Source organism: Corythoichthys intestinalis, chromosome 17 (assembly GCF_030265065.1).
Source record: "Corythoichthys intestinalis isolate RoL2023-P3 chromosome 17, ASM3026506v1, whole genome shotgun sequence".
Taxonomy (NCBI): domain Eukaryota; kingdom Metazoa; phylum Chordata; class Actinopteri; order Syngnathiformes; family Syngnathidae; genus Corythoichthys; species Corythoichthys intestinalis.
Window position 1 is genome coordinate 33,870,575 of NC_080411.1, and position 27,795 is coordinate 33,898,369.

A 27,795-nucleotide genomic window follows, 5' to 3' on the forward strand; every position below is an offset into this window, starting at 1 on the left:
GAACGACGAGCCGAAACTTGCTCACCGCCGGGGTCTGGCCGATTGGTGAAGACAATCAACTCTGCCGTGACATGAGTCTGAAAGGCGAGAATAAGAATAGGAAAAAGCTCCTCGATTCGGATTAGCATGTCGGCTAGCCGTCACGCCTCCTGTTTTGTTTATGCTCTTTCCTCCGTCTTTGAAGCCGGGGCAGGGAAATGACAAAAGCCAGACTAATTCTGGTGGCATAAAATACCGTTTGGGAGAGGAAGAAGTCGGCAGTTTTGACCATTATACAGTAATTTTGCCCTGTCGTACTGAATAAATGCATTTTTAATATTTCATATTACATTTAGCACAATACTGTTATTTGTCATGACCATACCATTTATTTGGCAATTGGGGAATAATACTTATAGATAAAAAGAATATCCTGTAAAATTATTGGAGTAGAGAGATTGAAACAATGATGACATATTGCTGCTCTGTGTTGTATTTTACTTGTTCTGAATCTTCCCCCTCAATGGGCTGAATTGTAAATCAGCTGAAATTGTGACCCTGCCGACGTCATCATCCATCTGGGGACGCTAGAGCGCTATAATGAAAGGCGGGTCTAACCAGCAGATTAAAATACTAATTTCTCATCATCTGCGCTTTGCCAAATTGTTGTATACTGGTATAGTCGAATCGTCTCAAAATATGATTCTAATTCACATAATGCTTTTTAAGATTTTTTAAAATGCTTTCACAGGCAATTTAATCTTTTGTAATTAATTAATTGTAATTAATCAGTTGAAGCCCTAGCCCTAAAAAGGTGATAACCTTTATTAGTCCCACAATGGGGATAATTTCAACCCCAATACAACGAAAGTATTGTATAGATAAGTATTATAAGGAATTTTTTGGCTTGAGTCTTACAGGAAAATGTTTCTCATTAATAATAACTAAATAATTAAAAAATAAATAAATACAGTATCATTTATTTTATACGTCTCAGTCCAAAACACATGTAGTCACTCACTTTGCTTCTCTCACTCACTTATTCACATTCTGCTTTTGCATGACTTGAATCCTACTTTGACTTCCTAAAGCATTTTTTGATGACGTAATCTTCATGCCTTTTCTATCTTTTTAGTTCTTCAGCTTTATTGAGCTGCCCGATTTTGTTCTATCTTTTTTCATGTGTTTCCTGCTTGTGTGTTGCCGTTCCACTTCTATTTGTGGCCTGTGTGCTGATTCAGGATGAGATCATGGTGAGTAGTGACTGTGCACGCCTATATCAAAATTAATCAACTGTAAAAGTGCTTCATTCCGGCATTGCGTGCGCAAAATAAGCTCCCTTTACCAGTAGTCGGGCTGGTGGCTGTGGTGGAAAACTCCCGGCTGCTTCCTTTTTCCCTTTGTATTTGAATAATTTGTTTTATGAACTCTTTCACTACCATTGATGACATGCAATCATGCGGCTCTTAAAAACTAAATTCAAGCTCCTTAAATTAGTTTATCACGAGTAGACGTCCAATCCATTTGAACTAAGAGGGTGGCTGAGGATGAATGTTTATTCGCTGCCACCCTCTCAGTTCAAATGGATTGGACGTCTAGCACCGTCAATGGCAGCCAATGATTTAACGCACACATTGAACTACCTCCCTACCTTACCTGAACCCATCCAAAACTGTCCCTCTCACGCTCCCCCCGGTGTATGGCAGTCGTCACAGCAACCGCCCAGGTTGGGGTGGAGGAGGGGCAAAGGTTATGCGTGCAGTAAACAATGCGGTGATCTGTGCTTCCTGTTTACACGTGGATGTAGTTGGCCCTTGAAGACCCCCAAATGCTTCTCTTCGCCATCTTAAGTTGATTTTTGAATAGACTCCTCCCTTCATACCCAGTTTGAATGTTTACTACACAGGAAATCATTTGTCTTATGGCCTCATCAAATGTGCAAATAAACATTTTCAAGTGTTTAGTGGTGGGAAATGTGCATTTAATTTTAAAGTCTCAGTGGAACTGGTATTGACATTTCTTGGTGTATGTTGACCATTTTTCCACGTTGAATGATAACTTATTCCTGCATCCGACTGCATGGTCTGAAAAGGGAATATGGACAAGTATCCCTGCTTATGCTTGCTGTCCCAGCAGCCCGCTATGACATGCAAGCTTTTCCCCAACAATGCAAATTGTATCGCCAATTAATCGATGTACTTGGCGTCTTTGATAAAGAGCCCTCGTTGGCTTTGTGTTGTAACATTCTCTCCACGTTCTCATCCAGCCGGAGAGAGGAGTTAACGATCGGTTCAAGGTAAATCAAGTCGCACGTCATGTACTGTGTGTGTTTTGAATAGAGGCAGCTACTATTGTTGGTAGTGCATTTATATACAGTGGTATGAAAAAGTATCTGAAACTTATGGAATTTCTCACATTTCTACATAAAATCACTATCAAATGTGATCTGATCTTTATCTAAATCACACAGATGTAAAAACAGTGTCTTCCCTAACTAAATGATGACGCCAAGAGTTCAGCGCAGAATACTATAGGTAAAAATAACCCTAGAGTGTCTGCTTAAGAGTTACAGAAATCGTACGACTTATTCAATTGCTCCCTGATGTCAACTCCCATTTACTTATAATGGGTGGAGACTTTAACCTTTGTTTGGATCCTTTGCTCGATAGGTCGTCACATAAGCCTGGCAGGGTTGCATCCAAATCAGCTTCTTACCTTCAATCTTGTTTTTTAGAACTTGGCATTTCTGATATATGGCGTTTTTTACATCCAAAAGATAGGGAATATTCTTTTTTTTCACATGTACATCATACATACAGCAGAATAGACTATTTCTTTACAGATAATAGACTAATATCCAATGTTCGCTCCTGTGAATACCAAACTATAGTTATTTCAGATCATGCACCCCTTGTGCTGAAGTTGAATTTACCGGAAGCAGGTGCTACCAGCAGGAATTGGAGGTTTAACTCACTTTTACTAGCAGATGAGGTTTTTGTAAATTTTCTTTCTGATCAGATTACGCTGTTTTTAGATATCAATACCACCCCTGAGGTTTCTTTTTCAGTAATTTGGGAGGCACTCAAGGCCTATTTACGGGGCCAAACCATTTCTTATATGGCTGCCAAAAGGAGAAAAACCAATGCAAAACTTTTAGACTTGGACCGGAGAATAGCAGACCTTGATAATACTTATGCACAATCTCCATCTCCTGCTCTGTATAAAGAGCGACTTCGTCTCAAATCAGAATATGACTGTGTTTCGTCATACTTTGTGGAGAATCTGCTGAATAGGAGTAGAAGTAATTTTTATGAACATGGGGACAAAGTGGGCTCAATTTTGGCTAGGCAACTAAAGGGTGTTAAATCAAAATTCACTATCACCGGCATCACGTTGGATGGTAAAATTATTACGGATCAGCCGGGAATTAATACAGCTTTTAAGGATTATTATAGTGAATTATATACTTCAGAGGCTCCCAGGGACACAGAGGCCATGCTAAGTTTTTTTAAGGATTTGGAATCTCGACAGATATCTCCCGAAATAGTCTCAGAATTGGATAAGCCGGTGACTCAGCAAGAAGTTGGGAATGCCATAGCCGGGCTCCAAATTGGGAAAGCGCCTGGTTTAGATGGTTTCCCCAGTGGGTTTTATTTAAAATTTGCTCGGCAGTTGACTCCCATTCTGACGGCTGTGTATGGCGAGTCCCTTTCCTCAGGTTACCTTCCACCTACTTTAAATCAAGCTTGCATTACATTGTTAGCGAAAAAAGATAAAGATCCATTGGAACTTGGATCTTACAGGCCTATTTCTCTTTTAAATACAGACTACAAAATACTAGCTAAAGTACTTGCGCATCGCTTGGAGTCTGTTTTACCAAATATTATAACCCATGATCAGACGGGCTTTGTTCAACATAGACGTTCCTTTTTCAATATCCGTCGGTTATTTAACATAATTTACACTCCTAGCCAGTCTGCCTCTGAATGTGTTATAGCTATGGATGCCGAAAAGGCTTTTGACAGGGTGGAATGGAACTATATGTTCGAGACGTTAAAACAGTTTGGATTTGGGGCTACATTTATATCTTGGATTAGATTATTATATTCCAGACCTGTGGCTAAGGTTTTAACTAATAATGAGCTTTCAGAGCCATTTAATTTATATCGTGGGACACGTCAAGGTTGCCCTCTAAGCCCTCTGCTTTTTGTTTTGGCCATTGAACCTCTTGCAGTTGCTATTAGATCTAACCGATATATAACAGGAATAAATAGAGGAGGCATAGAACATAAAGTTTCATTATACGCTGACGACTTACTCCTTTACATATCTAACTCACAAAGTTCGATTCCACCTGCTCTTGACCTGCTACAACGATTCGGCAGATTCTCAGGTTACAAGCTCAATCTCCATAAGAGTGAATTGATGCCTTTAGATGTTCACAAATTTGAAATTGGTGATGTCAGCCTGCCTTTTAAAGTGAATACTAGTAGCTTTAATTACTTGGGAATATCGGTAACCAAGCAATATAAGGCACTCCGTGAGCATAATTTTGACAGGCTTTTGGTCAGGACTAAGACTGACCTGGCTAATTGGTCACTGCTGCATACCTCACTAGCAGCACGCGTTAATGCTGTCAAGATGACGGTATTGCCCAGATATTTATACTTGTTTCAATGTTTGCCTATTTTCATTCCTGTTTCATATTTTAAAAAATTGGATTCAATTATTTCTTCTTATATATGGAATAATAAACAGCCACGTTTACGTAAAGAATTCCTGCAAGGGGCTAAAAGCGACGGCGGTTTGGCTCTTCCTAATTTTCAGTTGTATTACTGGGCCGCAAATCTAAATTGTATGGCATATTGGTTATATTACCATCTTAAGGAGAATGGTCCCGCTTGGGTGCAGATGGAAGCTTGTGCATGTCTCCCAAATTCATTAGCCGCCTTGTGTGGTGCGCCACTGCCCTTGAAAGTTGGGGTATCAGGAAATAACCCAGTTTTATCTCACTCCCTTCGGATACTATCTCAATTTAGGAAAAAAAATGGTGTAGTTGGTACTTGTCTTTTTAGCCCAGTGGCATCGAATCATTTTTTGGTCCCCTCAACAGTCGATAAAGCCTTTCATTTGTGGTCCAGCCTGGGTCTTACACGTTTAAATGACCTTTTTGTGGATGATATTTTTGCCTCTTTCGCACAGCTAGTCCAAAGATTTAATATTCCTAACTCTCATCATTTTAGATATCTGCAACTTAGAAGCTTCGTTAAGAGTATTATATCGCTTTTCCCAAATAAACCTCCTACAACAGTTTTAGATGATGTTATGTCTTTAGATCCGACAGAGAAAGGGGGAATTAAGCGCATTTTTAATCTAATTTCTAATAAGGTAGCTCCGTCCTTATCCAGAATCAAAGACCTGTGGGCACGGGATCTTCAAACACCAATCGGAGAGGGACTGTGGTCTAAGGTTTTGGGTAGGGTACATAATTCATCTATGTGCGCTCGTCATGTTCTGATTCAATTTAAGGTAGTACACCGGGTACACTATTCTAAGGTAAGATTGTCCAGAATCTTTCCAGAAATCAGCCCTTTGTGTGATAGGTGCAAGCTGGCGGATGCAACACTGATCCATATGTTTTGGTTATGTCCCAGCTTAGAAATATTTTGGAAGGGTATTTTTGAAGCCCTCTCCCTCGTGTTAGGGGTCGGAATCACTCCTGATCCTATAATATCAATATTTGGAGTTTTACCGGAGGGTCTGTGGCTGCCTACTTGGGGGTGTAGGGTTATTGCTTTTACCACCCTTTTGGCGCGACGTTTAGTTCTTTTGAGGTGGAAGGAGGCTGCCCCACCCACAACTTCGCATTGGATAAGGGATGTGCTGATGAATCTTAGGCTCGAGAAAATCAGATATATTCTTCGCGGTTCTGAAAAGAAATTTTATAATACATGGGGACCTTTTCTTTCATTCTTTGACAACACCACTACACAAGTGCAGGAATGACATATGCACTGTTATATTGCTAATTTAGCCATGGGGGATGGGCAACGGTACGGTCGCTTTCCATGCTGCTCCTATTTGGTGGGACATTTGAATGTATTGCACTGTATTTTTATTCCGTAACCACTATGTATCGAAGTGATGGCACGGAAGAACTTTCTATGACTCTCTGGACATTTACGATTAGACATAGACTTCATGGTTGTTTGTGTTGGATAACTTAGAGTGAAACAATTTTTTTTTTTTTTTTTTTTTTTTTAATTTATTTATTATTATTATTATTTTGTTTAGTTTGGGAGGGGTGTTCTGTATTTTTTTTTAACACCAATAAAAAGAAATTTGAAAGAGTTACAGAAATCACTGGCACAGTCCAATATGTCTGTGCACACATCAACTATATATAAAACTATGGCCAAGAATGGTGTTCATGGGAGGACTCCATGGAGGAAGCCACCGCTGTCTAAAAAAACAAAACAAAACATTGTTGCGTATTTAATTTTCGCAAAAAGGCACTTTAACATTCCACAGAAGTTTGGGCAAAATATTTTGTGGACTGATAAAATCAAAGTTGAATTGTTTGGGAGTAACACATAGCTTCATGTGTGGAGGAATGGCCATCCACCAATGATGACGCCAAGAGTTCTCAGAGGTAAAAAGCACCCAAGTATGTCTGCTAATGACTTATAGAAATCATTGGCACAGTGCAATATCTCTGTGCACGCATCAACTATTTGTAAAACTATCGCCAAGAATGGTGTTCATGGGAGGAGTCCACAGAGGAAGCCACTTGCTGTCGAAAAAAAATGGTCTCTCGCTTAATGTTCGCAAAAAGGCACTTGGACATTCCGCAGACATTTTGGCAAAATATTTTGTGGACTGATGAAACCAAAGTTGAATTGTTTGCGTTTAACACACAACGTCATGTGTGGAGGAAAAATGGAACAGCTCACCAACATCAACACCTCATCCCCACCGTGAAGCATGGTGGAGGGAGCATCATGATGTGGGGCCGTTTTCTGCCTCAGGGCCTGGACAACTTTCAATCATTAATGGAAAAATGAATTAAAAAAATTATCAGGGTGTTTTGCAGGAAAACCTGACGCCGTCTATCAGACAGTTGAAACTAAAAAAGGGATGGATGCTGCAACAAGACAATGATCCAAAACACAGAAGAAAATGAAATTCAGAATGGTTTCAAAAGAACAAAATACACGTTCTGGAGTGGCCAAGTTAAAGTCCAGACTTGAACCCCATTGAGCTGCTATTGCATGACCTAAAGACAGCAATTCATTCTAGATATCCCAGGAATCTGACTGAACTACTGCAGTTTTGTAGAGAAGAGCCAAGATTAGTCCTGATCGATGTGCCAGACTGATTTGCAGCTACGGGAAGCATCTGGTTGAAGTTATTACTGCAAATGGGGTGGCCACAAAATAATAAATGTGATAGTTCACTTACTTATTTTCCACCCTTCTGTCATTTTTTGCATACTATCCTCAATAAAATCTGAAAACCTAGAAATGTTTGGGTGCTGTTAGTTAAAGCAGACACAGTTTTTTTTATATTTTTTTTATCTGTGTGATTTTGACAAAGATCAGATCACATTTGATGGTGATTTTATGCAGGAATGTAAGAAATTCCAAAAGGTTCAGATACTTTTTCATACCACTGTATACACATGTGAGACAGTTTTTTAGGTACAGAAGAGTTGCATTAAAAGTGCTGCATTTACAAAGATAATCATTCTCAGATTTATGATACAGAGATTTCATTTCTGGGTGTCACTATCTTGATAAAGGCAGAATTTTGGATGCAGCTCTTACTGTAATGTTGCAGCTGGTGAGTGGAAAGGTCATGTCACCAGATTAGCCTAATAATCCTGTTCCGTGTCCTGTCTGTGCCTTGCCCAGGTGATCCGAAAGGGCTGGCTGACCATCAACAACATTGGCATCATGAAGGGTGGAGCCAAGGAGTACTGGTTTGTCCTCACCGCGGAGTCGCTGTCCTGGTACAAGGATGATGAGGTGAGATGTTTCATTCTTTCACACAAAAGGACATTTTAAAAAGGTTAAAAAAGAAGAGGGAGCAGGCCCCCACCTTAGCAGAAAAATTCAGCATGGCCATATTTTCATGTCTTTGACCCTTTCTCGTCAGTACATGTTACCTACTCTGCAAATTTGAGTGAAATTCCTTTTCTGATCTCTGACCTTTGACCTCATTCCCTCAAATTTAAAGCGTAAATTCAGAATTTTTGACAGTAAGCTTTAATTAGGTTTAAGGTTAAATTACTTGGTGAAGTTGATTTCAACAAATTCCGTGTAATTTGTAAGTTATTTGTTGGTTTCAGGGCTCCGGAGTGGCTAAGCTAGCGCGAGTCAATGGGATCAATTTAGCACGCCAATAAAATACAATACAGATCTACGAACAGATCCAACATAGTCAAATAAATTTAAAAAAGCAGATTATTGTTCCAAAACAATGTCACAAAAAACTGCCGTAATTCATTTCATTCTGCAGGACAATTTTTTTAGATGCGTAATACGACCACAATAGAGAGGAGTGCTTCTGCCACTCGTGCTCATGCTGCATTTGAGGAAGGTGGGACTTATCCCGCTCAGAGGGTACAAGTTGTGACCTCAAAGCGTTCCAAACGAATATAAACAGTAAAGATGGCTGATCGCGACAAGTTGTTTTTTATTTTGGCCATCAAAAGACATTTTGACCTCCAGCAAACCTGCCTTCTCGTAAGCAATAAAATAGTGGAGGTGTTCCAATCATACTTTTTCAGATCGGAGTTTGGAAACTCTGACTTCCCACCTTCCTCGAATGCAGCATCAGTCTGTTGAGCTAACTTATGGCTCGCAACTTGGCGAAATGTGCATTTGGAGGCTGTAGAAACAGACAGAAGAAATGGGCAAAGGAAAATTTCCACAAATTCCCTATGAAGAACTAGGAACAATATAAACTAGCTGCTGGCTACGACATAAAAATCAGCGGTGACAAAAACGATGTGATATCACTCTGCCCTGCTCCTTTTGCAGAGCTTGTGGATTAAAAATGCTGTTCATACTGCAATAATTGACATGCAAAGGTAAGTTTTAGTAACTTTATCTTAAAAACATAGCCAACAATATTGATTGCATGGGTCATCGATGATTTTCATGTGTGCATATGTTGTTTATTATTGGCATGCTAAGTCGGCCCATTTGGCCCGTGCTAGCTTAGCCACTCCGGAGACCTGAAACTATCAAACTACACGGAATTTGTGGAAATCAACTCCACCAACTAATTAAACCCTCGCAATCTCGAAGATTAAGCCTAATGTGAAAAATTCCGAACTTGCCCCTTAATCGTTTCCTTCAGTTTCGTATAACAACATATCCTGGAGGTTTTACAACAATCCCTTTATTCGTTCCTGAATAATCTTGAACACAAAGATACATACATGCAAACAAACATCTGTGATCCCTGACCTTTGACCTTACTACCCCAGATTTAACCACCTCTTCCTTTTCATATTACAAACACATCCAGCAAGTTTGATTAAAATACTGTACCATAATTTTTGTTGAGTCACGTTGAACACATACAGATAAACAAACCTCTGTGACCTTTGACCTCATTAGCCTAACATTTAATCACCTTTTTTGTTGCTTTTTTTAAAATGTGAATTTAAATTAGATTATCACTAGTAAACGTCCAATCATTTTGAACCTGGGCGGGATGGCAGCGAATTAATGTTCATTCATCTTTGAATTGCAAAACAACAAATCATTTGGTTTTGCACTAGCTTTTTGAATCAGCATTACCTGTTTTCTAGTGAGTCATCAGACTTTGACGATCTGATCCTGATCTACTGCTTCCTTCGGCCTTGAAGCTTATGCTATATGACACCACCGCTAGGTCTCCCTGCACCCTCCACATTCAAATAAATACACAAGAGCGGTAAAAAGTTACGTGTTCGCATCAACTTTTCGCCTCTCCCTCTTCTTACCTATCACATGGTCCTGGTTACACATATGTTAAACGGCTAACAAAAGGCAGAACCTCCCACCCTCACGTCCTGCCCGATCAGTCTGCTTGCGCCGCGCGACTCTTTGAAATGAAGTATGTTTATTGGAAGCAGGGGAGCCGGAGTTGGAAAGGCTCTGGTATGCACATGTGGGTGCCAGCTTTCGATGTCTGACACGTTGGGGGGTCCTGACACACGCACAGTCACACAAACACACGTATGAGCAGAACGGCTGTGGCTACTTCCTGGAGACAGTCAGACTGTTTAGCTAGTTTCTAAGAGTTCCACAAAGCATCATGGGACCTTTCTTTGACCAGTCTGCCTTGTAACAAAATATGTTGGCTCAGACAAAAACCACTGTACTTGACTAAAAAAAAAAAAAAAGCCACTGAGAGGAGCTGGAATGAACTTTTGGAGTCTGAGGTGGAAAAAAATAAGGGCTGATGGAAAAAAATAATGTAAAAGAAATGGTCCTCCTGCATGGGTGAAACTGCTCTTAAGAGTTCACGTTAATTCAACCCATACCACTCTAATGTATTTTCAGGTCGTGCAAAATTTGGAATAACTAAAAAAATGCAATTTCGGCCTAGAGTTGCCATCCCTAAGCTTATACAATCATGAGACATGTAGGGTGGAGAGTTAAAATACTTGTTTTTTTTAGAGATACACATACACACACATAAAACAAAAGCTTTTATTGGTTGGCCTCTTGTCATGGGGAAAACCCTTGGCATGGCAGTGCACACTAACCAAAACATCCTTGGCTTGGATGTTGTTGTTACTGTGTGTGTGCGTGGTGTGATTCAAAACCTCCTGGTCCATATTACCACAGGACATGCCAATTCTTTGAATCAGAAGAATAAAGAATAACTAACTGGAACTAAAAGCGAAATGTGCATAAAAAAACCACATGATTGATTTTATAGACTTCCAGCACGAGTGATATTCATTTGTCAAATGCAGAAGGATGTTTTCTTCTTAGCTTATATGTAAGTTAACTCTTTGGCTGCCATTAACGGCAATGGACGTCCAATCTATTTTAACTGGGAGGGTCTGGAAGCATTTGAACAGATTGGACATCTATTGCTGTTGTTGATGTTTTCAATATGAATTCGCTGCTTTTACTAACTACCACAGCACATACTCAGTAACCTTGGCTGGCAGTGAATGGGTTAAATTCTTTGTGTGTGTGGGGGGGAGGGTGTGTGTGTGTGTGTGTGTGTGTATATGTGAAGGATTTGCGTGTGTGTGTGAGCTTTAAATGGAAACAGGCCTGCTGGTTTGCGGTTTATGTTGCCGCTGCTAGGCGGGATGCTGTGTTTGCATTGTTTGTGAGAGGGAACTCAAAGTCGTCGTGTGAAGGACACCCCCCCCCCCCCCCCCACACACACACAGGGGCAAGGGTGTTGTCAAGTTACATGACATCACATGCAAACTGCTACTATTTTATCTCTTTTAGGTGGGGATTTCTAGTCAAAGAGTAGTAAAAATGAAATAGTAGACGAGACAATGATAGAGTGGGCACTCCAAACATTTTTGTGTGCTCTAATGTGTATAATGTGGTCATTTGAGGTGGAGACATAATTGGTCGCTTTGGGTTTGTCTATTCGTTTTCTGCATGGGTGAGCCTTTACTAGACTCTCTCCTCAGCTAAATTTAAATGTTCTGTTGTTGTTTTTTCATCCTTCTGGAACTAAGTTGGGACTTTTAACTTACTGGTCACCACTGACGGTGGTAGATGTCCAATCCATTTCAATTGAATTATAGTTTCAACGTATTTAATGGTCACACAAGTAGAATTTGTGACAAAATTTGTATATACAGTATATATATATATATACAGTATATATATACAGTATATATATATATATATATATATATATATATATATATATATATATATATATATATATATATATATATATATATATATATATATATATATATATATTAAATCACAAAACTTGCATAGACAGATTTAACATCTTAAATTATTTGAGTAACATTATGTAAGGAAAATAAATGTCAAAATGATTGATATCTCTTAATCCCCCTCCGAAGTTTATGTAACAATTTTGGCAGGCACTAATATTTTAAAATGGTTTAAATGTCATGATTGTACAACAACATTGTATGTTTTGTATATTTAGGTACATTTCACAAGTCAAGTAAAAGTTTAACAAACTTCATTTTACAAATAAATTTTAAAATAAAAATGTAAAAAAGAAAAAGTTTATTTTAAATCTAAATATGACATCAAAGTAAATACACACAGTGCTTAAGATGTAGTACTCTCTCAAGCTGTTTAAAAAAATCAAATCATAACAGTTTTGAATGAGAAGCTTCTTTATTTCAATGCGTTTTCTGGGACAATTTTTACAATATAATCATGCTCTTTATTATACTGAATTTACAAACATCTCTACAGTGTAAAATTGTTAGTAAGTGACATCAACAGCGTTATCTCTGGGTTTGTTTAATAATCCCTTGGTGCGTTAATTTACAAATATGCAAGTAAATAAAAATAGTAAATGAAGAAAATTTTTTAAAAATGAACTAAGTATAGAGAATTATTTTGACAAACACAGTTAAACATGAAAAAAAAAACTGAAATAAAAAAAGTTGAAAAATAAAAATACAAGTAAAAAATTAAGAATAAAAAAGTTATATTTAAAAATATTTTAAAAATTAAAAATATTAACAAATATAAAATTGCAAAAATAAAAATGTCTTATTTTTTATAATTTCCCCAAATTTTATTTCTTTGTATTTCTCTCTTTTTCATTTTATTTTGTATGAATTTTCTATATTTTTTTTCTATTTATTTATTTATTCATTTTTTTTAAGAATAATTATTTTTAATTGTTTCATTTAGGATATTAAGAAACATACATAAAATGTCAGAAGAACAGAAGTAAGAAAAATATATAATTAATTAAAAAAAAAAAAAAAAAACTAAATGGAAAATTCTATTGAAAAATTCAGGTAAAAATGTGAAAATCTTAAAATAAAAATATTATACAAAGATAAAAAAAAAAAAAAGGATTAAAAGTAAATATATATAAGATTAAAATATGTTGAAAATGAAAAAAAAAAGCTTTATTTGAAACCTAAAAAAAACATTCAAATGAAAAATTTTATTTTATCTTTTTTAAATAAATGTTCTATATTAGCTTCAATTTATTTTTATTTATTTCAGTTATTTAATTATTCAAATTATTTTTAACTTTTTGACTGATTGTTTGACTTAATGTTTTCCCATTTTTAGTTTTTTAGTATTTTTGCATTATTGTATGAACCTATGTATTCCCATGCTGTTTGAGTTATACTTGTTCAATGTAAATTCAGGCATAAAAGGGTTTAAGCATTTGCTGATACGTTCCGAACACCTCAGAATGCTTCTTCCGTTTCCTAAGTCAGGCTCAGGTCTGGTTTTGAAGAGACGATTCCGCTCCCGTGCTTCCCCGGGCCAGCCTAACCAATGTGCAGACTACTGTACAACCACTACTTCCTGAACAGGTAGTCTGAACACTGGGCGGGCGGGCCGGGCTTGAAGGACCTCAGATTTTTTTTTAAAACTGATTATTTTGGAAGGGGATGCTCTTTCCTGGAAAAGAAATTGGCGCTCGTTCTGTTACTCACCCGTGAGGTGAGTCTGAGGTGATCGCAGCATCTGTGGAGAGGAAACGCGTTGAAACTTTGTCTATTTCTGTCAGGTTGGCGGGGAAAAAAACTATCAACAGTTAAATTTTCGTGAATGTTATTACCTTTGGCTGGATTCTTAACTCTTTCAGTGCCGTTGATGATGATGGAAGTCCAATCCAGTGAGTTTAATGCTAGTAGACGTTCAATCCATTTGAACGTTCATTCGCTGCCAACCCTCCAGGTTCAAATGAATTGAACGCCTATTGCTATCAGTGAGTTAGAATTAAAAGCACAAACATGAAATGAAAGGATGAAATGAAGAAAATGCAGTCCATTGCGTCCACCTTGCTGGAGGCTTGACGTGGCAAAGGACTAACCACCAACAAGTTTCCCCTCCAGGAGACAGAAGGAGGAAAATGGGCGAGCGAGACAGGGAGAGAAGATAGGGAGAGAGAAAGAGGAGGAGCTCCCCTTCTTTTCCCCCCATTCTGTCGCTTTCTACTTCCTCCGCACCCTCCCTCTGATTTGTCTTAATGGCCCTCCTCCCCCTGCTTTTGGTCCATCGCAACCTCCCTCCCGGCCCTCGCAGGCTTCCAGGGAGAAAGTGGAAGTTCAAAGGTGAACAGGAAGCGAGAGCCATTCATTCTTTTGGAAAGTTTTTTGGAGTGTTGCACCGATACCAATTCCGCCACCCGGCCAAGGGCATAGGTTTGCATAAGGACCGTAGGGACATAAAACTACCAAATTTTCAGGATGCTCGAATTGTCCTCACTAACTTTTAAGCAACTTATAAGTTCCTTTATATAGGTCATTTAGATTGTCTTATCGTATGTTGTATTGCTAGAATTGACCCTACTATTATTAAGTGCTTTATTTTCATTATGTTCAAACTTACATTTACCCCTTTTCTTTTGCTGAATGTGCCAGTCCAATTTTCCCCCCCTCAAATGCACGTTTGATTGGCTGATGACTTGACCCACCCCTGATAGAAATACAGTACATTTGGACAACATGCCGCTTCCTCCACCCCCTTCGAAGAGGAGGGGTATTAGAAGTTTTTTTTCGGCCAGCAGCAGCCACTGTAAGTAATTTAAAAAGATGTTGTGCAGGTATGAAACACACCACTAATTTTGCTACTGAAAGTCTGACATGCATCAGAGTTAGCATAACATTAAGCTGTGTGAACTTGCTAACCTGCAAAACTCGAGTAGGAAGCTGCTTAGAGAGAAGTGTCCTTCTGTTTGGGTTTTCTACTGTTAACGTTAATTAAACTGTGAGAAAGTAGTGAAGTCAGCTGGAAACTATAGAACTAGAAAAAGGTGAGCAAGAAGCTGCTTACAGAGATACTGTATGTTGCTCACACAACAGACGACATAATCATAATCAACTATGTACATAAAAAAATATATATTTTGGGATGCCGCGAGCTACCCACACTAGCTTTGCGACCGACTGGTCGATCGTGATCGAAGTAATGAGCAGCCCTGATTTAGCATATCAATTAATTAGTTTCATATTCTTCACAAATGTAGCCCTGACCCTCGTTCACCCAATCTGTTTTTTCTTATTAATGTCCCATCTCGAGCAAAAAGTATACATGCAGGTTATGCTGTTATATCGTCCCTACCAATGTTGAGACCAAACCTACGCCATTGCACCCGGCTGTGCGGTATGATACTGTACCGATAAATTTTTTTGAAAACATATACGAAATCTTTTTTCTCGTTTTAATACTAAATTATTGAATACTCACTTGAATGTAAGATAATTGCTGCAGAGACTGCTTAACAAACTTCTTCGTATGGGTGACGATAAATGAATGAACTCCTCTGAAACTTAAGATTTAAAATGCTGTCAAAGGCCAAAATGCTTATTATTTTTTCATGTTTTTGCAAATTTGTGTCAAGTCTGATACACGTATTAAGTCCACAGTCAATATCATTATGCCATGTCATTTAGGGTGACCATATTTTGATTTCCCAAAAAAAAGGATACTTGGCCCGTCCTCAAGATACGTAAATTTTACTTGAAGTTCACTCAAAGATGCCTTATCACTTAAATATATTTAAAGTTTGCCTCCTTTGTCTGGATAGAAAAATTCAGTTTTATAAATAATAGCTATATAACCAAAGACACAAATTCAAATTCACAGAGGTTACCAAACAGGCTTTGTTATTCTTAAAATAGTAACACAAAAAAACACTGGCTTAAATAGTGAAACAAATGCCTCTTCTGCATTGGCCCTTGAATTCTTGAATAAAATAATAGCTGTCTTTTCACTTCTTACTGTACAAATAAATAATCTAAAACAATGTTCTCTTCTGTAGAAAATCCAGCTTTAAAAAAGCTCATTTGGTATTTCAGTAAAATAATATGAATTAAACCATAGCCTCAAGACTATCACTAAAATTGTCGTTGACAAATTGTTATTCCCTCTTAATTATTATTCCCATTCAATGTTTTAGATTGCACGCAAACAATAACCGAAATAAACTGACAAACAATTCAACCAGCATGTGTCGAAACGTAGCACTTCAAAACTACATATCCCATAATACCTAGCGCGGCTTACCTCACTGACAGCTAGCATTGATAGCCAGGAAAAAATCAAACATTGCTATAAAAGTTTACAATCATCGGCTGCGTAACGACGCGACAGCAAACAGGATTTTACAGATCACACGAGTACAAAACTCCGACAGAAGTCAGCAGTTGCCGAAAGGCATGTTTAGCAAGTGTACATACTGATAGCCAGTGAGCTCCTGTCGTCACGACTCAAGCGAGTTTGTTTGTGAATGAGAATTGACAGTTGACGCCATGATTAAGCCAGTCTGTGCACACATCGCAAATTTGTACCCAAAGTAGAATAAAGGTATTTTACATACATGAGCATTTGATTATATACTGTAAGTATTGATTATAAACTGTAAGTATTGACATATCCAACTGATAACACGACTGACAAGACTCCAACAGCCCCTTTGATGCTGAGGTGGCAAAATCCAGAACCATCGTTGCCCGGATAACAGTAACTCCCAAATCCTCCTGTCCAATCCACAAACAGACAATAATCCCAACACACCCTTCTTCCTGCCCACGGCCCGCTCCGCGAGAGCCTTCAAAAGACTGAATGTTTAACTAGGCGTTGTCGTTTTTTCTCGGTAACCTTTTGTTGACTTCTGATATGGTGACCTTGGAACGAGTTTGCTTCCTCGCCTGTGTCTGTGCCTGTTTCGCTTTTCTGTTTGATCACTGTTGATCGGAAAAAATTGTCAACTGTTCTCTGTGAGCCTTCTTTAAAGCTTTCAAAATTGAGTCAGCAAAATGGATTAAGACTAAGGTGAACGCGCGGGGTTTGGCCTTCTGGCCGGATTGCCGGCATCCTGCCGGCCTGGGCCGTTGGAGCTGCTCCAGCGTGGGTCCAGCGGTTCGGCTGGCACGATATCTTTAACACAAGTCTTAACAACTGGGCAGGCTCTTTTGGAACATGTCAATGGCCCGACAGTACCGTAGTATTCTGTGCGAATCGTCAGTCAAAAAACCCGACATTTCCATGAATTTATAAAACCCCCGCTAGACGTCCCAGATAGGATGTAAAATGTGGACATGTCCGGGCAAAAGAGGACATTTGGTCACCCTAATGTTAGTACATTAGCATAGCTCAAGTGCTAATCAATTATGCTAGCAGTGGACACAAGTTCATTAGCCTACTTTTGCTAGTTTTCCTTCCTTCTAACAAAGCTAATTTTTAGATAACTTTAGCTAACTTTATAGATGCTCATGCTTCGTGCTCATAAAACGTCAAATTGTTGCTGGTATTACTGTTTGACATGTACATTTATCCACCTTTTAAAGCATTGGTCCATACATTGAAAATATGACCGCTAAGTGAGCACATTCAACAAATTTATGTTGCTATGTTTAATAAAAACACTCTTCAGCTATAAAAAAAACAACAACTTATTCTTCTTCTTTTTTTTTTTCTTCAGTTTTTTTTGGGTGACTTTCGTAATCGGTGGTAATCAAGCTTGAGAAGGGCGACAAGTGCTGCTTCTTTTAAAGCGACGTTTGTAGCGAGCATCCATCTTCCGAAGGGCGACCAACTGTTGGAAACTAGATTTCCGAAGAATACATTTTGCGTAGAATCTGCACGTTATTTCTAACGACTAACCGATTCTGATGCCTGCATTTTAATGCTGTATCGGGCCCCCTTCCGATACTAGTATCGGTATCGGTCCAACACGAGTTTAAAAAAAAAAAATTGTATCATCTCCCGGCATCTCTATCTGCATGTGATCGATGATAATTTGCGTGCTGGAGGGAGGAGGTGTGGATGAGAGCAGAGGCCCGGGCAGGAATGTCTGCGTTTTGTTGGCGAGCGGGAGGAGGAGGAGGCCTTGTAACAACTCCAGATGTGCGGCCCTGTGGTCTCCATCGTGCTCTCGTTCCCTCTGTTTTTGCTTCTAAAGCTGATTTCCTCTCGCTGTCAGGGCTGAATAAAGAAGCCTTTATGCAGACCCTCGCTACACACATGTGCACCGAGAAGGGGGTGCAAGGAGAGGTTGGGGGAGGGGGTAACATATAGGGGCTAAATCAGAACCAGAAAAAATGAATGTGCGCATACAATCCTGTGCTCAAGTCTTTGATTTGTTGTTTTCAATTGGATAATGATCGCGTACAGTTCGGTCCAGACATGCCTTTGCTTGCAAGAATAATGGATTTCATTAAATAAAATGACTTTTGTAGGAATGCCTATCATAAGTAGATCCATGAAAACGTCTTTTCATTTCTATCCAGTTTAATATTGTGTGCCCATCTAAATTGTTCAATGTTAACTCAATGGCTGCCACTGACAGCGATAGACGTTCAATCCATTCGAAGTGGGAGGGTGGCAGCGAATGAACGGACGTTCATTCGCTGCCACCCTCCCACTTCAAATGGATTGGACGTTTACTAGTGATAAACCCATTGGTAATGTTTCCAGGTGTGAGCGTCATTGATGCCGAGTGTGCACGTGCGAGTGTTCAAAAATGGCGGCCAAGTTCGTGTGTTTGTTTTAACTTGGGTTTTTGAGCTTGGACCTGAGCTTCAAATCAAAGCAGGCACGCTCCCGGGAGAGGCGAGTCAGCAGTCAAGCCAGAGAAGGAGGGATGTGGAATGAGAGAAAGGAAAAGAAAAGGCCGACAAATGGCTGGACAGAATGTACGGGGGGAAAAATTGAGGTTGAAGTGAATTCAAGCTCACAGCGTGGACCAAAATAAAACTGGTGCTTCGACAAACCAGATAGAATGTTACTCCGATGTGTCATTGCGTCCACAAGTAGTAATTAGTGGGTGCTTTCTTAGCGTGTAGAACTCTTGAAGTTCAGTTTTACGTTTTATTTTTATATACAGTTGCATGTAAAGTTGGAAGTTAGCAACAGTAGAAGGCACATCATTAGATTAATAGAATTGTTCTGAGTTTTTTTTCTTGGTTCCAACTTGGCTATACAGCCACTTGTTGCTAGGCAGACTTACGAGGCTTATACTTACAGTGGTATGAAAAAGTATCTGAACTTTTTGGAATTTCCCACATTTCTGGATAAAATCACCATCAAATGTGATCTTATCGTTGTCAAAATCACACAGATATAAAAACAGTGTCTGCTTTAACTAAAACCACCCAAACATTTATAGGTTTTCATATTTTGATGAGGATAGCTTGCAAACAATGACAAAAGGGGGAAAAATAAGTATGTGAACCCTCCTTAAAGCCTTAAAGAGCAATTTAAACCAATTTTTACCATACATTTTAAGTCAGGTGTGTGCCCAATCACTGATGAGTGGTATAAAGCTGCCCTTCCCAGTATAAAACACACACCTGGTAAGAATTGTCTTGATGCGAAGCATTGTCTGATGTGCATCATGGCTCGGTCAAAAGAGCTGTCTGAAGACCTGCGATCAAGGATTGTTGCTTTTTTTTTTTTTTTAAAATAAAGCTGGGAAAGGATACAAAACCATCTCTAAAAGTCTGGATGTTCATCAATCGACAGTCGGAGAAGTTGTTTCGAAATGGAGAGAGTTTGGCAGTGTTGCTTCTCTTCCAAGGAGTGGCCGTCCACCAAAGATGATGCCAAGAGTTCAACGCAGAATACTCAGAGGTAAATAGCACCCAAGACTGTCGGCTAAAGACTTACAGAAATCATTGGCACAGTCCAATATCTCTGTGCACGCATCAACTATTTATAAAACTATGGCCAAGAATGGTGTTCATGGCAGGACTCCACAGAGGAAGCCACTTGCTGTCTAAAAAAAATTGTTTCTTGCTTAATGTTCGCAGAAAGGCACTTGGACATTCCACAGACATTTTGGCAAAATATTTTGTGGACTGATGAAACCAAAGTTGAATTGTTTGCGTTTAACACACAACGTCATGGGTGGAGGAAAAATGGAACAGCTCACCAACATCAACACCTCAACTCAGGGAGCATCATACTTTGTGGCTGTTTTGCTGTTTCAGGGCCTGGACAACTTGCAATCATCAATGGGAGAATGAATTAAAAGGTTTATCAGGATGTTTTGCAGGAAAACCTGAGGCCGTCTGTCAGACAGTTGAAGCAAAAAAAGAGAATGGATGCTGCAACAAGACAATGATCCAAAACACATAAGTAAATCAACTTCAGAATGGTTTCACAAGAATAAAATACACATTCTAAAGTGGCCAAGTCAAAAAGTCCAGACTTGAACCCCTTTGAGATGCTGTGGAATGATCTAAAGACAGCGATTCATGCCAGACATCCCAGGAATCTGACTGAACTAGAGCACTTTTGTTGAGAAGAATGGGCCAAGATTAGTCCTGATCGATGTGCCAGACTGATCTGCAGCCACAGGAAGCGTCTGGTTGAAGTTATTGCTGCCAAGGGGGGAGGCACAATATATTAAATGTTATGGTTCACTTACTTATTTCTGTCATTGTTTGCATACTATCCTCATTATTAAAATATGAAAACCTATAAATGTTTGGGTGGTTTTAGTCAAAGCGGACACTGTTTTTTCATTTGTGTGATTTTGACAAAGATCGGATCACATTTGATGGTGATTTTACGCAGAAATTTGAGAAATTCCAAAAGGTTCAGACACTTTTTCATACCACTGTATCAATATAAGAGATATTTTAAAATTTGTTTTTTCGAAGTATAATTTAAAATCGATACGTGAATAAAATCAATAAATGGTTTTTAAGCATTTCAAATGTAATAAGTATGATAAATTTTAAACATTTTACTGTCCCAATTATTTTGAAACAAGAATAAAGCAGAAAAATGCTTGACTTTGTTAAATGCTTTATTGAGTGAGTCTACTCAAATCCGCGTGTGTCTACTCAAATCCGTTCACTTACACACAATGAGTTGTCACAGCACAAACACAGCACACAAATTAAATGATTACTGACGCATGTGGCACTTTGATCTTGCCAGAGGAGCGAACTTTAAACGTCTGTCAATCATCATTTACCTTAATAAGCAACTCCAGTGCACTCAATGCCTGACCAACAAAGAGCAGGGAGAGGGAGGAAGAGTGAGACTACGTGGTTGGCTTGGGACAGCTCATGTTTTTTTTTTTTGCTTTTATTTTTTTAATTGAAAAAAAATCAGAAATGGATTGATTGGCGCAAAGTTTGAAGCACGAAGTAGCGATGGATCACCGTATATTAATCTGTATTTAGTTTGACTGGATGTCAAAGGCATAGCAATTGTGTCTGATCATCTATTAACCATTTATCGCCTAAGTGACTATTTTTGGTAGTTGAAAGACTTAAAAATTCTCATTATGACATTGTTACATTTAATTTCCGGGTCACTGTCTATTGATTTTGGGTCATTTCTGGGTGACACCATGTTTGTTTTGTACCTTCCTGTAGATTTTGGGGCTTTTCTTGGTCACGTCCTTGCTTCTAGTTCATTCTTGGGTTACTTTCTTATTTTTGCTCACTTTCTGTTGATTTTGGAGCATTTCCATGAGAAATAAACTCTGGTTACAGCCCCAAATAACACTTGAAAGTAGATGTTTTTTGAATTCGTAGTATTCATTTAAATGAGTTGCCTATAAGTGGTTAAAGTTAGGGTGGAGAGTGTGGTTTTGTCAGGCTGATGAGTCACATAACTATTCAATATTTTTCCTTGTGTAAGTTGTGAAACCAATCCAGAGCATTTTTGGTGGTACAAAAGCTTCATCGAAACAAAGACTGGCAGACTTGAATGCAAACAGAGCCAACAAAAAAGGAGAGGAAACCACGGAATTCTATTCTACTCTTAATTATGTCCATTATGGGGAGACTAAATTTACTTTAGTTCCTGTTAACACTCGTTCTGAGTTGTGGAGTGCAAAGGGCGCATGATGTTAACTGACTTGCTATGAAAAATACCTCGGGAAGATCATTCGCTACAGGTTCGGGCGTGTGAGGAAAAAAAAAAAAAAAAACAGGCCAAGATGCACCCTCCCATCAATTAGTTTATCACAAGTAGGTGTCCATTCCATTTGAAGTGTGAGGGTGGCAGCAAATAAAAATTTGTTCATTTGCTGCCCTCCTGTTCAAATGAAAATTGAAAAAAAAAAAAAACACAATTTGTGTCTCAATCTTATGGCGATCTAAATATATTACAATTCAGCATCAGCTTTATTTTCTACAATTGACTCTCCAAAAGATTACAAGAATTGCTCCCAAATGTACAAATAGTTCTCAAATAACTAATTAGATATTATTAAGTACCATTTTCTGTGTTCTTAATCCCGATGTCATTTATGCAGAAACACAAGCACACATCTGAAGTGTGAGGGTGGCAGCAAATGAAAATTTGTTCATTTGCTGCCCTCCTGTTCAAATGAAAATTTGTCCATTTGCTGCCATCCCTCACACTCCAAATAGATTGGATGTCTAGTGCCGTACAATGGCAGCCAATGAGTGAAGCAGTCTCTGGCCAAGCCATGATAGCAATTGCTTTACAGTCAAGGGAGTGCAGTAATTTAGTATAAAAAGAACAAAAAAATAAATAAAATTTTCAAAAACTGTGTTATCAGTACAGTATCCAAAACGGGAGCCAAAAAATGGTATATGTGGAAGACAAAAAGTAAAGACCACATCCGTTGTCCATATGTGTCGCTTTTTGACTGACCCTAGCCCCCCCTTTCCCAAATAAAAGTAGCCCCAAGGTTGCTGCGCTGACCTTCTGCAGAAGTAAACGCAGCACACGTTATTAAGTGATTAGCAATTAACTACTAAACAGGAAGTCGACACCTAGTTGACCCGAATCCAATGAATGAATTTGTCATTGTCATTACACCATTTGTGTGTCTGTGTTTTATAACATAAAATAAAAATATTGAGCTCCATATAATGATGCACCAATACCATTGATTGGCTCCTGATCCCAACTCATGTGTGGTAATTGCCGATTGTGACATTGATGTTTTCAAAAACATTGTACTAAATTACTGAATACCCACTTCAATGAAAAGTAATTGCTATAATGGCTAGGTTAGACACTGCTTAACTCATAGTTTGCCACTGATGGTGGCCATGTTGGTAGGGGCGACAATCCCATCCAAGTCAATGTACAGTTGTTTTTCTTTTTGTGGGTTGAATGTATTTATTCAGGTTTAATAGTATCAGAAAGAGATACATATAAAACTTGTTTTTTCCTTTTCCCCCCGAAGTATAATTAAAAGAAAACAACAACCAAAAAAAATACTCTTATACTGTATGTGTATTTTAATAAAAGTTTTTTTTAATCGCTGCAAATGAAATAATTATGATATAAATTATATACAGTGGGGCAAATAAGTATTTAGTCAACCACTAATTGTGCAAGTTCTCCCACTTGAAAATATTAGAGAGACCTGTAATTGTCAACATGGGTAAACCTCAACCATGAGAGACAGAATGTGGAAAAAAAAGAAAAAAAAACAGAAAATCACATTGTTTGATTTTTAAAGAATTTATTTGCAAATCATGGTGGAAAATAAGTATTTGGTCAATACCAAAAGTTCATCTCAATACTTTGTTATGTACTCTTTGTTGGCAATAACGGAGGCCAAATGTTTTCTGTAAAGCTTCGCAAGCTTTTCTTACACTGTTGCTGGTATTTTGGCCCTTTCCTCCATGCAAATCTCATCTAGAGCAGTGATGTTTTGGGGCTGTCGTTGGGCAACACGGACTTTCAACTCCCTCCACAGATTTTCTATGGAGTTGAGATCTGGAGACTGGCTAGGCCACTCCAGGACCTTGAAATGCTTCTTAAGAAGCCACTCCTTTGTTGCCCTGGCTGTGTGTTTGGGATCATTGTCATGCTAAAAGACCCAGCCACGTCTCATCTTCAATGCCCTTGCTAAAGAAAGGAGATTTCACTCAAAATCTCTCGATACATGGCCTCATTCATTCTTTCCTTTACACAGATCAGTCGTCCTGGTCCCTTTGCAGAAAAACAGCCCCAAAGCATGTTTCCACCCCCATGCTTCACAGTGGGTATGGTGTTCTTCGGATGCAATTCACTATTCTTTCTCCTCCAAACACGAGAATCTATGTTTCTACCAAAAAGTTCTATTTTGGTTTCATCTGACCATAACACATTCTCGCAGTCCTCTTCTGGATCATCCATATGCTCTCTAGTGAACAGCAGACGGGCCTGGACGTGTACTTTCTTCAGCAGGGGTACACATCTGGCAGTGCAGGGTTTGAGTCACTGGCGGCGCATTGTGTTACTGATAGTAGCCTTTGTTACTGTGGTACCAGTTCTCTGTAGGCTATTCACTTGGTCCCCCCGTGTGGTTCTGGGATTTTTGCTCACCGTTCTTGTTATCATTTTGACGCCACAGGGTGAGATCTTTCATGGAGCCCCAGATCAAGGGAGATTATCACTGGTCTTGTATGTCTTCCATTTTCTAATAATTGCTCCCACAGTTGATTTCTTTACACAAAGTGTTTTACCTATTGCAGTCTTCCCAGCCTGGTGCAGGTCAACAATTTTGTCTCTGGTGTCCTTCGACAGCTCTTTGGTCTTGGCCATAGTGAAGTTTTTGGAGTGTGACTGAGTTTGTGGACAGGTGTCTTTTATACCGATAATGAGTTAAAACAGGTGCCATTAATACAGGTAACGAGTGGAGCCTCGTTAGACCTCGTTAGAAGTTAGACTCTTTGACAGCCAGAAATCTTGCTTGTTTGTAGGTGACCAAATACTTATCTTCCACTCTAATTTGGAAATAAATTCTTTAAAAATCAAACGATGTGATTTTCTGTTTTTTGTTTTTTTCCCCCCACATTTTGTCTCTCATGGTTGAGGTTGACCCATGTTGACAGTTACAGGCCTCTCTAATCTTTTCAAGTAGGAGAACTTGAACATTTGGTGGTTGACTAAATACTTATTTGCCCCACTGTATATGGCAGAAAACACTGAGGTGACTTGAAGATCCGCTCTGAGACCCCAAATTTGGCCAAATTTCAAAATTGTCCTATACAGTATGCATGTGTGATAGCGAAAAATAGACATTTTTGAGACCTTTGAAATTTTCTTTTCTCATTTAAAAAAAAAAGGTTTTGTACACCCATCCTGGTACATCATAAATAACAAAGACTTCAAGATGATCCCCCTTTGTCTACTCAAGTCTCTGATAATATGCATGCACTAAGACATGTGGGTGGATATACAATAATCAAAGAAATTGGTGTGTGAGTAAATGTAGATTTAATTTAGCCCTGTGTTTTCTTTTGTAAATAAACATGGCTAAACGGGGATTTAGCTATATAGTTAATGATAACTTTACTGGATACAGTTTTTGATTTGGCTTTATTTTAATCTGTGCAAAGAAAAAAACATTTCCAGGGGAATTGTGGATGTTAATTTCCAATTCCGTGGTATTTTAATTTTTGCAGTGGGCTTTTAAAATATTTTTTCAATTACGATTAAAGAATGTGAATGCGAGATACTGAGAATAAAAGGTTCAATATGCATAAAGGGAACATATAAATGTGAGTACATAACACTATTTATTGTATTTAGCCTTGAAGCCTAGGACTTAGGCTTTATGATTTGAGCATCTAATGTATTCAATACATTGATATCATCCCATAATAAGCAATCCAAATGACAACAAGAAGTCGAAAAGATAATAAACAGCATGCTATTCAGTTAGCATGCTGTGTCCATAAATCTCGAGCTTGCGTTCGACTGTAATGTACAGTATGTCTTTTTGTGGCTTTCCGGTAACTCAAAGTGAGAGCACGAGAGAGCATAATTAAAGACAACATTATTTTAACGAGATATTATAGTGTACTTACCTTGTTTCGATCCAAAAACTCTGTGTAGCATGTAGCACTGAGTGTCAAGACACAGCCGTGAAGGCCACAGCCAGACTTTGCGGGTATTTTATGGGTGAAACACGGTAATATAACAAGGGTCGCGATGCAGAAGTGACAGCCAACAAGGAGTGGTTGGAGATTTTCTTTTTCAAATATTTACCCTTTTAAACTTTTTTTTAACTTTTCTTTGTTTGGATCGATTATTTATCATCTAAAATATACAAAATATAAAAAAATAACAACAACAAAAAATACATTTTAGCGATAGTTATAAGGTAGATATCTGTGACCTATTTACAGACACTATTTTTTTCATTGTGACCAAATTTGTTTAAAAGTTTAAAACATGCGAGTGAATCATTTTTTTTTAAGTTTTTTTTTTTTTTTTAAACTAAATATTATACATTAATGATTCTAAGCTAAAAAATAATATAATTTTTCGATTAATAAACATAATTACCTTCTTTTTATGGCTAGGTTGAAACAAAAGCGATTACCCAGTGTCTGTAAACGGGGGTCTTCAGGGTAAAACAGACAAATTAAAAATAGTCCAGAGGCATAATGTGCCGTGAAACTGCTATGGCAGCATATAGACATATTGTTCTATCAAACACAACAGTTGTTTGGGCTTAAAATACAGCAGTTCATTTTAAAGAGGGGCACAAGAGCAGAAACTATATTTTCAGCCTTGTCTGTGTTTTCCGCCATACATAAAAGAAAACAATGATTTGTACATGTATACCTGCACATAGCTTAACATTTCTAAATAAAATACTGTATTTGTTTTTTGGTTTTGTTTTTTTTTAATCCACAATGAACTGAGGGTGCGATGTTTGAAACGTGAAGTAGCGATGGATCACTGTATTGATATTAAAATTAAGTCAATTTCTCAACTGATTTTTGAAAGATTATTTTATCAGTGTCACAGAATCTGCTATTTACTCCGTGGCTGCCACTGACAAAACTAGATGTCCAATCTATTTGAAGTGGGAGGGTGGTTTATTCATGTTCATTCGCTGCCACCCTCCCACTTCAAATAGATTGGACATCTACAAGTGACAAAGTAATTGGTGGAAGGGTGTTTTTCTTAGTCCTCCCCGATACAAAAGTCATAGTGCCGTATCGGTACCGATACAAGTATATATGCAACACTAGTTACATATCATCACCATTCAATGGAAAATTCCCACTAAAAAAAGACAGCAATTGTTCACGATAGACACATTCTATGAGGATCTTAAACGAGACGGGCTCCCACTTGTCCGCTTCGTTATCAGATGTGACTCGATTATAAATGATGTGCTCAATAGCTTGCTGCCCTCAATGCCAAGATAACGGCTGTGTATTTTTAACACGGCGCCCCCGTAAAATTGCGGCTCGCCGCTTTACTTAAAATAAAGCCTGAAACGACGACCATGCATGATGTTTCGTCGCGTCGCAGATTATTTTGCAAGTAAAAGAACAAGGCCTCTCTTTGATTTGCTGATCAAAAATGTCAACTTGTCCCACACGGCTTGCACCTTACGTGTCATCGAGCTGCATTTTATTTGAACGGAGGACAGAACTCCATATCGCAATGTCGTAGTAGCGGCGGGAAGGAGGGAGGTGAAGAGGAGGCTTGTGAAAATTGCCCCTGGCCGCCACCCAGGGCCCAGTCTTTTTGCTAATGACGGGTTGGAAGCTGTGTTATTGCTCCCAGATGCCGCGCGGCTTCTCCGTCACCCCTTTGATGCCCGACTCAAGTCAGTAGGACTTCTAGCACCATCTCATGTTCCACAAGATACCACGATCAAGCTTCTAGAAGGCCCCTTCTCATCATACAATGC

At 38.6% G+C, this 27,795-nt stretch overlaps 1 protein-coding gene across 13 annotated transcripts in view; it reads left to right on the plus strand.

Moving 5' to 3' along the window:
- The window catches only part of dnm1a (dynamin 1a), a 97,672-nt gene that overhangs the window by 39,649 nt on the left and 30,228 nt on the right, over positions 1-27,795 (plus strand). For 9 of the 13 annotated variants that reach the window (XR_009061041.1, XM_057818188.1, XM_057818199.1 and 6 more), the window contains exons 14-16: positions 1,221-1,232; positions 2,246-2,275; positions 7,893-8,006. Coding sequence is in view for 12 of the 13 variants with exons in the window: in XM_057818188.1 (XP_057674171.1) it covers positions 1,221-1,232; positions 2,246-2,275; positions 7,893-8,006 (156 nt within the window). In the remaining variant the exon portion in view is untranslated. The remainder of the gene's footprint in view (positions 1-1,220; positions 1,233-2,245; positions 2,276-7,892; positions 8,007-27,795) is intronic. The other 4 variants (XM_057818197.1, XM_057818198.1, XM_057818196.1 and 1 more) reach the window with 1 other exon arrangement.